Here is an 11,530-nt window from a genome sequence, read left to right as displayed (position 1 = left end):
AAATTGGAAACAAAGAAGTTAATTATTTCTAAACAAAAGGGTAGCATTTTCAATTATTTCAACCGACAACTGTATAATTGCAAAGGCAGGTAGAAAATAAAAATTACATGAACACGTCAAAATTTGAAAGGGGAAAAAAAGGAAAAGAAAAGGGATGAAAAGAATGTTTAAAAAAATGGAATCAAAAAGTGAAGTTGCATAAAAAAGAAAATCACACCTCTAGCTAAACCCCCCATATAAGATATAAATTGAAAATTTAGGTGGCATGTCAGCATATTCAGCTGGCACCAGAGGCATTCTGCCAAGCAGCTGGTTTTTCCCCTATTTGAAAAATAAGCCCTTCTTTCCAGTTCTTTTGCCCGCAGCCTGCAGGAGTCACAAAGATTTCATACCCTTAATACACTCAGCATAATCTCTCTTTTATATCCATTACCTGGAAAAAGCCTATTATCCAAAACAGAAACTACCACATCAATTATAATCACCAGGTCATAACAAGGGGGAAGATTTATACCTTTTGAATGAAATTTCTCAAGACAAGCACAATGGTATCCCTGGAACTGCAAAAAGAGCATGAAAGATACTAAATATCAAAAGCAGAGAACCAAAGGCATTCAAGAGAGTACAACAACTATAAATGCACGTAAAGCGTGACCAAATATGCATTAACTGTCCATATAACGAATAATTGCTACTTACCCACTGGCATCTGTTGAGTTGTTTTCTGTTCGTAACAGAAGCTCAACACCACTAGAACAAATCATTACAAATTCCAAAACATGTCCATGAGGAATCACAACCTACAGGGAAAGAGAAAGGAGATAAAGAACCTAGCTTATCCCAAAAAACACTCTCCCATAAACACATAAGCTTGTTTAGAATAGTTCGCTATAACCATGCTAGCTGCAGAGCTCATCAGCTTTCATGAACTACCGCGTAAGTCCTGCTACTGACCTTTTCTAATAAAACTTTTAAGAAAGGGTTCAAGTGATTAAGGAAGGCATCAAGAAAGAAATTCCATTCACGCTTTCTGTTTCTCCTGATACCCATCTAGTGAGAAAAATCGCGTCATTAGACACAAAATTGAAAGCCAGGCACTGAGATAATCCACAAATTTCAGAGACAAAACATGAATCTCCACCAAGAATGCACTATAAGGAATGTTGCCTGGAAGGATTAACAATTTTCCAAGGAATAAGATTTTGTGTTTTATAATAGAAATAAGTGGTGAAGGAGGAAGGACTGTTTGACAGTACGCCTCTTTATAAGGATGCATTTGGTAAGCGGAAATCCTAATTACTCAAATCCTAAGAGTAAGATATATCAGAACGAGATATAAGACAAATTCAAGTTACTTGAGTAAACAAGTTAGATTAGGTCGTACCAAACACTGAAGTGTGGAATTCTTAATATTCCACAAAAATCATACTAAAATGTCTTACGAATAGACATCCAAATACTTGGAATGTAAAAATGCACACTTATCAATCACAGCCTAGTATTTATTTATCTCCTCAGGGGTATCAATAACTTCACATTACCATCTAACCAAACTGTTCTCACAAATACAGAACAGTGGATCGAGGAAACAACCCTGACGGATGGAGAAAATTTTTCTGAGAATACATCTCCACTTGGTCCCCTGCATTTGATACTGTAACCATGCCTCTTAATGGTCAGAGTAGCTGGTTCCCATATATCAAGATATCCAGTCTGTAAAACCAGCACGAAGATATTTTAAAACAGAAGTTCTTCATGGAAAACAGCAAGACAAGATTTTGCATAATGATAGAAAAGAGAAAACTAAGAAACAACTTTCAGTGAATTACCGGAAGAGAGACTTCATAAGAAGCACGTCCACTATGAAGAGTCCTCTCAACGTAGCTCTGCATTTCAGAATCTGAGAAAAAAAGAAAATTACTCAATAAACTATAAGTTTCTGCTCTTAGGGGGATGTCTAATCCTCCTCATTTGCAATGTCTTCCTTCTTTGCTAATAACTTCTTAAAGAAAGAAAACACAATGAGATGGAGAGAATTGAATTTTGGAAAGTGAAGTACAATTATATAGTGATCATGAAAACAAGTTTTCCTCTAAAATCACTTAAGGCAACAAAGCATGATTAAAACAATAAAGAAAGAATAAAAACAACAAAGTTAAGCCATAACATTTAACTCAGTTCAATTAGCAGTCTTTTAAGCCAAGTTGTCACATACCACCTTCATAGGCCATCACATTTAACTCTCAGTTCAACTAGCAGCCTTTTAAGTCATAACCCTTCACAAATGCTTTAAGCTAGAGCTCTATATTCAACTTCAGCGTTAACTAAGTTTCCTCAAATATAAGAGTCGTGCCTGAAGTAGACCTACTATTAGTTATAGATCCTACCCGACAGCATCATAATACACTTCAATGTCATGCTCATCATCCTTATAAGAGAAGATTCTCTTCCTTGGAGCCATTTTCAGAACTCTCATGATCTTGTAGGCAACTTCAAGATGAGTTTCAGTAGGTTCCATGGCAGGTTCTTAAATAATCTTCCCCTATTCCTCCTGAAATTCAGCCTGTCCTTCCTCCAGAACATCCACTCCCCCCTCCTACAGCATGAAACCCTCCTTTGGTCCCTCTTTCCACCGACCTTTCTAGTATAAACCATGGTACAATCTGGTCAACCACTCACGGCCTTGACAGCATTAGTTGAAGCCCCATCAATCATGTTTCTACTTTTTGGATTCCTACTATAGGCTTTTTATAGTGGTTTGATTAGTTCGAGTAATCCCATCATGTTTCTCAGAAACTCACTGTAAATTTGCAATCCTTTGCTTCACACCCACCTCTACCTCATATCTCGCAAATATGGTAGCATCTAAAAGCTATTGAGTTGCCGGACTTAGAAAAAAATTAAAGAATGCACAGGCACTCACCACAAGTGATCTTTTTCTTATCATTTGCATAAACCGTCACAGGTTCTCCCTACAATAACACAGAATGCAAGTAACATTTAGTTAAATCGCTGAAGTAACCTTCTCTCGGTGTTCAGATCCCATCAGTATGTAAAGACTCCTCAGTACACTTCTCTAACCAATCAAATATAATTTAAGATCATTGATAGATGACACTTAAATATTTCATCGATAAGAAGCGTATCCACATTCAAGCATCATCATGAAGATTATCATTCAAGTATCTTTTTTTCGTAAGATAAATGTAACTGTCTCCGAAGTGAGAAAAAGTACCTTGCGATTCCTGTCATCCAGAGGCAGAACTTGAACGGCAAGGTATGTATCAACATCATCAGCAGTAACAAGATAGTTGGGTCGCATTGCCCCTATATTTTTGGTCACAAGATTAATGACTGAGGTCTTCTTGTTAGGAAGGAACAAAGGGTAAATATAATCTAGAAGAAGAAAATACCATCAATAATATTAACAGATCCATCTTCAAAATGCCGAATCCACTGGAAAACCAAAGGGAGGGGTACAAAAGGTAATGTTAAACATGACAATTATCAAACATAAAAAAAAATGTATTAGGTATTAAAAGGAATAAAATTGACCTCAAAATTGCAAATACTGGTGCCGTTGATACAGTATCCACATGCCAGAAGTTCTTTTCCTGGAAAAGGTTCCCCGAAAATTTGGAGATCCACTAGAGCTGGTAGAGGACCATCATCTATATCTGCATAATGCATTTACTGCCGAAATTAGTGCTTTGATAAATAAAGTAAGTTCAAAACACCCTCGGAAGATGGAGAAATGTTTAAATGTTTAAAAGGTAACGGAGGAGTGAGGTCACCCCTCGATTTCCAATCAACTCCAATATGGGAGGAGTTTGAGATGGGTTGGCATCTTCATAACTTCGTATTGACTTTCTTGATCATCCCCACTTTCCTTTTCACTTGAATACAAATAATATTGGAAGTTTTACTTTCCGTACCATAGTTATCAAAGTGCATGATTCACAATCCAAATTTTATTATTCTTAAAGAGATGCACAGCCAACTTTATGACCCAATGGCTGAATTACAAGAATTCCTCAATAGGTAATCAATCATATAAGTTTGCGCAACAAGAGCCACCGTGAAATAAGCACAATTCTACAATCCAAAAGCGCGTGAAAACAATAAGTTGGTGCGGCATTATGGTATTTTTGCTGAATATCATCTATGCCTCTTATAAAGCAAAGAAAGATGAGTCAATTACTTAGAAGCTTATGACCTTTATCAGTTTATCTATAGCTTACAGTTGAATTTTTTTCCCCCCTGAACTCTGTTAAGTTTATTATCTTGAGTATTCTCGGAACATGATAAGAATATAAACATGTCATATTTTAAGCTATCTTTTCACATTCAATTAGTATTACAATTAGATGTGTTTTACAACTTATGATTGCAAAAAATACTTTTAGAATTTGCTCAGCATTGCAGTTGACAACCATGCGTTAAACCTACTTCACCTCTGTGGACGGTTACCACAGCAAGCGTGCAACAGTTATTTCTACCTTCAACAAGAGTTTCTACCCTCTCTCTCACCCCTATAAGAGTTTTCTTCCCAGGGAGAATTCCTTATCTCCTCTATCAGTTTTCTTCTCTCTTTATTTCTATCGTCAGCTAATTTTCCATCGCAAAAAGAAAACTTGAGAACTACTGCTTCCAAGATAAGGAGAAGAGGAGGAACACGGACCACCAACACTGGTTATATAGGGAGAGTTACCTGAACTCCGATTGGAGGAAGTTTCTCTCTCATTCCGATTTGCGTCTCCATCATGATCGTTCACCCCTATATTGTTACTCTCAGGCTCGCGAGTTGTGTCGCCCGTCTTCGGGGCCACACCATAGAATGAATTCTCGCTTGTTATTTGTCTCCCTGATTCATCAGCTTCTACCTTATTTGCCGCACCATCAAGTCCGACCAAGTGGCTCTGATGACCACCCGATATGTCCCGATCAGAGACCGACTGAGGGACCACTCCCATCCTTTCTTGATTCTGGGAACATGAAAAATAAAATCAAAATATAACATTGTACACTGGAATTCAACATGTCAGTAGCTGCTAAGCATACCTCATTGCGAATAAGTTGTTCCTGCAAATGTCTGAACAAAACCTGCGAAGGAGAGCTTCTTATTATGAATCAATGCATGCGATTAATGTCTTAGAATCACCATCACCAACCTAATCCAAAGCAAATTACATATGTGTGTGTGTACATATGTATGTATGCATGTATGAAGGAATCTGAATGGGCTGACTTATAATGTGGCTCCTGTAACTTTTACATCATATTGATGAGACAACGAAACAAATCTCTGTCCGCCATAACATATTGATTAATTTCATAGATTTGGAATTAAAAAAAACAAAGAAAGAGAAGGATGACCTTGAGATTGCTAACAACGGAGCGAGCATCAGGATCAGGTGGCTGGAGAGAATATTGAGCGAGAAGGGGCAACAACGTTGACATAAATGTCAATCTTTCTTGCTCTGCATTCTGACACAACACAAATCAAAGTACCTACTTTTAAATTCATTCCAAATCCCAATCATTTAAACAACATCAACCCAAAAAGGAGAATTTTTTTTTATGCGCTTAAATTATGTTTTCCATCTCTTTCGCTCCTAAATTTTTAAAATATATGATTCACTTTTAAAAATTTAATATACTTAGGGGTATGTGGTTTTCTAATCTTGAGAGACCAGAATGAATTATACTATAATTTAGTTTAATTTCAGTATACTTATAATTATTCTTGATAAATCTCTTATGATTTTGCAAAAATTACGCATGCAACTATTTGTTTCAAAATTTTACTACTTATTTTTACGATAATTTTATGTAAATTCCAAAAATAATGTGCACTTACAAATCTCGATGTAGTTTATTTTTATTTGTAGAAATTTATGTAAGTTTTGAAAAATTATACATACGTATGTGTAATTTTACCCAACTTATAATAAAAAAATGTACGATATATAAATATAATAAATACACATAATTTTCAAGAAAAAATCATTTTGCATGTACTTATATTTTTCTTTAAATTTTAAATTCGGCAACTTAAATTTTAAAATACTAAAAAAATTTGAAAAATTTAAAATACATATATAGAAACCAAATTAAAAATTGAAGGAAAAATATAAGCACCTGCATAATAATTTTTCCTAACTTTTAATACAAATCATAATTTTAACCACAATTACTATAAAAAGGGCTTTGAGTACCAATGCATATTAATCAGGTCTATTAAGTAGATACTCCCTCTATTTTTTAATATAAGGTTCCTTTAAAGATTCTGCTTGAAGTCCCATTACATTTTATCATAATTCATTAAGTATTTTTATCTTTGCTCTGGTTAAAAAAAAGTATTTTTATCTTTACAGAATAAATTCTAAGCATTAAATGATTGTTTTGGGAAAAAAAAAATCACAAACTTTCTAAATATTAATAATTATGAATAATTAACTTATCTAATTTTCAAGATAAATAAAAAAATTTGTTTAAAACAGCTTATAAATAAATTTTTAAACGTGATTTATATAATACAAGATAAATACGTAAAAAAAATTTATCTCAATTGATGTGAAAATATTGTAAACGTGTCCAAACAGGCCCAAAGTTCCTATGAAGGAGTAGGGGACCGACACCAATTAGCATAGAAAATTGACATTGGTACTTTCTGGGCGACAGGAGAAAGCCGTACCTCCAAGGCATACGCGAGATGAATATTCTCTTCAATAATCTGCTGTCTGTATGACGAAGATTTTGATTCTGAATTTTCTAGGTTATGTTGCTGGTGATCAAAGGCCTTCGCACACAAATTCCCACTATAATTAACTAATTTTCCAGGAATTTAAGCCAAAGGAGCTCAAGAATCTGAAGCATACCACATGAATATCTGCAATACGCTTTTGCAGATCATCATTTTCATGGCGTATCTGTGCTTCCTACAACAAAAAACACCACCCACTCACATGACTTGACAAGAATGAAATGCAAAAATTAAAAACCCTATTTTACCTTGATGGAATAATCCGCCAGACGCTTCCTCAGCTGCAAGAGCTCTCTCTCGTTCTCACGAATCCTTGCGAAGAGCTCCTAAATCTCAAGAGATTCAATTTGAGTGGTCTTGATTGGATCGATTCAACTAAAGATTGAATGGAATTGGTTTCGAACAACTCAAAAATAAATTGAAATTCAGTACCTGGTTTTCTGGGCTATTATTAGACTTGGATGCTTCAGGTTTCGCCATATTGAAGAGAGATTGAGCTTACTGTAAAGGAAGAATAAAGGAGAAGCTTCATCCCATGCAAGTCTTTCTTGCATTGACTCATCCTTGCTTGGTTGAAACGGCCACATTTGCACTGTTGATTTTAAAAAAGAAAAAAAAATTAATCTCCATTGGCTTCAGGATGGAAATTACCATTTATTTGTGATAAACGGGAAGAAATTTTTGTGGAAAGGAATAGAAGTCCAAAGGCATACGACACCTTTTGCGTACATGAGAGTTTTAATTTCTTTGTTGATCTTCAAGTTGAAGAAGACACTTTTAACCTCTTGGATTGTGTTTTCTCTTTCCCACCTATTGTAACTACTACTTTCAAGATTTAGTTGACTAATTTAAAGAGATTAGAGAAAAAAGTTAAGTTAATTATTTATAATAAATATGTGTTGTCTTTCCTAAAATATCCTTGTTAATCAAATGCATTGGTTATAACTATTATTGTCAAAAGGACTACTTTAAAAAAAATACATAAATATGAGAAACAAAATGGATTGAGATCTTAAATTTAGGATTAAAATAAAAATCAAAGTATTATATTAATAACTGGAGGTAGTATTATTTATTTCCTTCCAAGAGCACCCCTGCTTCTCGTCACTTTCATTCCATCTTCTTCTGCTCTTTTTATTTCCTGTGATGGACAAGTAAACCCATTTTTTTAACTATGAAGGAAAATTTAAGGGGGGAAAAAATAATATTAGCTTAATTTCAAATATACCCTCAGAAAAACCACATATACGTTTAAGATATCATTTGTGGTGGAAAAAATATATTTTAATCATTTTGATGTGTTGAAGATCTTATGGCTCAATTTTTATCACCTAAAAATTGAGGAACATCAATGCTCATTTGCTTGTGACAATGAATTAGATGCTTGGGTCTCATTATATCCAGCATATTCCAACCACATTACAGTGATTATGTTTGATTACATCTGTCGAGATGAAAGGTTAGAAGTAATCTAGGCTTGCTTTTGAAAATGAACTTTTAGCATCCATAATAATACTAATGTGGGGGACTATAGTGTTGATCTTTTCAGCATCAAACTAAACATGTTCCAAGTTAGCTAACACTAATGGGTTTAGGGCATTGAGACCAGCATTCTTATGTGCTATTCACCCAAGTTTTTGAAAATACACACGAGAAACAGAAATACAAATTTCAACCAAAAATACATAAATATAAATGAAATACTACATCCGGTCCTTAATATAAGACCCTGTTTGACTTTTATTTTGGTCCTAAATATAAGACCTCAATTCACTTTGTCTCTCATATTTACTCAATTTTTTCCAAGATAGTCCTTCTAATAATTGTAGTTCTAGTCAATACACTTGATTAGCAAGGATATTTTAGGAAAGACAACACCTATTTAGAAGAAATAACTAACTCAACTTACTTCCTTAATCTCCTCAAATTAGTCAACTGGCTCTTATAATTAGGACCGGAGGTAGTATTTAAAAAATGAGTTACGCATAGAAATAAGTTCTTCCATCAACAATCCTCATATTTTTTGTTTAAAATGACATGAAAGAGAACAAAGTCTTAGTAAGTAAATTAGCAGCTTGTTTTATTAACGGTGCAATTGACAAGTCGAATAATAAGATGATCACGAATTGATTGCACCAATCACTCATTGATAACTCTCTTTTCTTTTTCTTTTTTTTTTTCGGTTGATTGCTAAGAAGATTGAGATGGTGGAAAATTTTGTAGGTTTATTTCATACAATAGAGCCTATAAAGACCAACGGGGTTGGTTCAAGTGATAAGCAGCTTGGTATCGCTTAAGCGAGGTCTCGAGTTCGAGTCTCAGCGTATGCAGAAATCCCCGTTGGGAGACTCACCCACCAAAACCAGGTGCACGACGCAAATCAAATCCAGATGTAATCAGAACAAAGCTCCGGTGAACTGGGTAGGCAACCAAAAAAAAAAATAGAGTCTATAAAGCTCATGCCAGATTGGTGAAGTATCATAACCAACTAGCTCATCAAGCATCGATCAACATGTAGAGGAGAGTAGCCACAAAGCTAATGCACCATCTAGCATTCTAGCTTTTCATAAGCAACAGATTCTAGATTAACCAAGTTCAGTGGACAATCATTACAAATCTTAATAGGTGTAATTTCTGACTGTCCTTCAAGATGAGTGAGCTAGCTCATTTTGCTTCACAAACAAGTAAACATGTTGCTTATTGAGGTGAAGGTTATTTATGCATAGCCATATATGGCATTAACCTACCGCAGTTAGATCACTTCTTTTGCTACTTGAAACTTGGTGAATAGTCAGCAAAATCAGCTATGATAACACCGTCAATTGTCTTGTAATTTAGGAGGTGTTTGGGTGATTGCCCAAACCATGATTTGGAAAAAAAAATTACCCAAACACCCATCAATTTTTTGAAACCATGATAAAACCATGGTTTTATGATAAAACCATGGTTTGCCTATCAAAACCAAAGTTTTGTAATAAGTAAAAAATTTTTGCTTTTTGAGCGGTTATCCCCTCACCCCCTACAGTAATTTTTTTTGGTTGAAAACAATTATTTATTTTTCTAAAAACATAATCTTATATTTTATAATTATATATACACATATTAACAATTACTACATCCTGTCTTTAATATAAAACCTCATTTGACTTTTATTTGGTTTTAAATATAAAATCCCAATCTATTTTATTTCTCATATTTGTCTATCGTTTTTCAAGTTATAACCAATAAACTTGATTAATAGGGATATTGTAAGAAAGGCAACACTTATTTATTACAAATAACTAACTTAACTTATTTTTTTTAATCTACTCAAATTAGTCAACTAACTCTTACATTTAGAACTGGATATAGTAATTAATATATGTTTTTATACATTGTTTATTATGTTGGCAAAAAAAAACAAATTTATTATTTCGGTCTTTAATGTAGGATCTAATTGGAGAGTTAATATTGGTCTTAAATCTAAGATTATTATTCCGGTCATTAATGTAGAACATAATTAGAGAGTTAATATGCAGACAAGGTCTTAAACTTTTATTGAAGGAAAGCTTCAACTAGACTGGTATTATGTAGTTAAAAAAACTTATTATAAATGCTCTATATCGATGCGACATCTTAATTATTATAGCACTTTTTTATTCATTTTTCTATAAACATATTTAATCTTTTTTTTATAAATATATACATATATTAATTATTTATTAATTATATTTTCTTATATATTATTAATTATGTTGGTAAAAAAAATATTATTAATAATTTTATTCCTTCAAATTAAAATATATTATAAAACCTATTTTTTATGTAATTATCATATTTGTATGCTTTTTTTAGTAATTTGTACATATGAAAAGTACTTCTAACAACAACTATCCAAACACTCTCACTTTATCATAATTATTTTTTCATAAAATCTATTTTTCTCAGAATTTATTATCTAGAAACTATTTTCCGAATCATGATTTGGTTGCATCTAAACACCCCCTTAGTGACATTAAAATTTCCTTGTAAGTGAAACCATCGCATGTTTGATCTTGTTTATAAGTACTTATCCCTTTTAATTTTTCTTTGAAAAACGAGTCATAGCTTTCCATAGCAAGATTGAACACTCAGTTCAAGGACTCGGGGGGAGCTTGGATCACTGAAACAAATGAGCACTAATCAGCAAAATTCTAGACAACTCCGAGGAAGCAGCAAGTTCAAGAGTCTCTAATCATGCTTTAACTCTGGACTCTTAATGAACCACCCAGCTCTTGCTTTAATAACTGATCTGTTTTCTCCGTCCGCTTCTCCGTTATCGTCACACTAGAACCATACGGTGGAGCTTCTCAGTATTATCATCTTGGATAGGAGTCCTTCCTGTTTGTATGCGCTCCCAGACTTACCATGATCTAGAAATTCTGAGTATTCATTAATCATTGACAGTACAGTTCAGATCTTTTATACACATACTCCCTCAAACTCATTATATTCAATATACACAAAGTTTAGAACCTTCTTGTACTTAAGTTTTAAATACACTGATGATCGAAAATAGGATATGTATGCAGATAACCGCATCCTAGCACAGAGATCTTTGACATACCACATTAAATTTGTCAGACTACATATCTCCGATTCCAATGAGGATAATGTAACCATGAGAACTTAAGATGCCCCAATTCCTTTAACACGGGAGGCATAACACCCGAGGCCTTATAGCGTAGTTATGGGGTCCCACGAATTTGTATACCTCAAGTTCCTTAGAATCTTGCACATTATAAG

General features: G+C 33.8%; 1 protein-coding gene across 2 annotated transcripts; it reads right to left on the bottom strand.

Moving 5' to 3' along the window:
• LOC114729251 (uncharacterized) lies at positions 1 to 7,356 on the bottom strand. 2 transcript variants are annotated; one of them, XM_028916245.1, is made up of 16 exons: positions 7,199 to 7,355; positions 7,015 to 7,092; positions 6,882 to 6,941; positions 6,698 to 6,802; positions 5,377 to 5,487; positions 5,062 to 5,103; positions 4,712 to 4,985; positions 3,556 to 3,677; positions 3,414 to 3,456; positions 3,236 to 3,327; positions 2,924 to 2,972; positions 1,830 to 1,900; positions 1,594 to 1,713; positions 700 to 800; positions 515 to 560; positions 1 to 366 (listed from the first exon to the last, which is right to left on the bottom strand). In XM_028916245.1, the coding sequence occupies exons 1-16, from the start codon at positions 7,244 to 7,246 to the stop codon at positions 322 to 324; spliced, it is 1,407 nt and encodes a 468-aa protein (XP_028772078.1). In that variant the 5' UTR covers positions 7,247 to 7,355; the 3' UTR covers positions 1 to 321. The 2 variants fall into 2 exon arrangements, with proteins under 2 accessions (XP_028772078.1, XP_028772083.1); XM_028916250.1 differs by lacking the exon at positions 1 to 366 and adding an exon at positions 389 to 433 and having other exon boundaries at positions 7,199 to 7,356.
• Between the last annotated feature and the right edge of the window lie 4,174 nt (positions 7,357 to 11,530).

This window comes from Neltuma alba, unplaced genomic scaffold (genome assembly GCF_004799145.2).
Source record: "Neltuma alba isolate B1F8T4 unplaced genomic scaffold, ASM479914v2 tig00002463_pilon, whole genome shotgun sequence".
Lineage (NCBI taxonomy): Eukaryota > Viridiplantae > Streptophyta > Magnoliopsida > Fabales > Fabaceae > Neltuma > Neltuma alba.
This window is presented reverse-complemented; position numbering and strand designations above follow the sequence as displayed.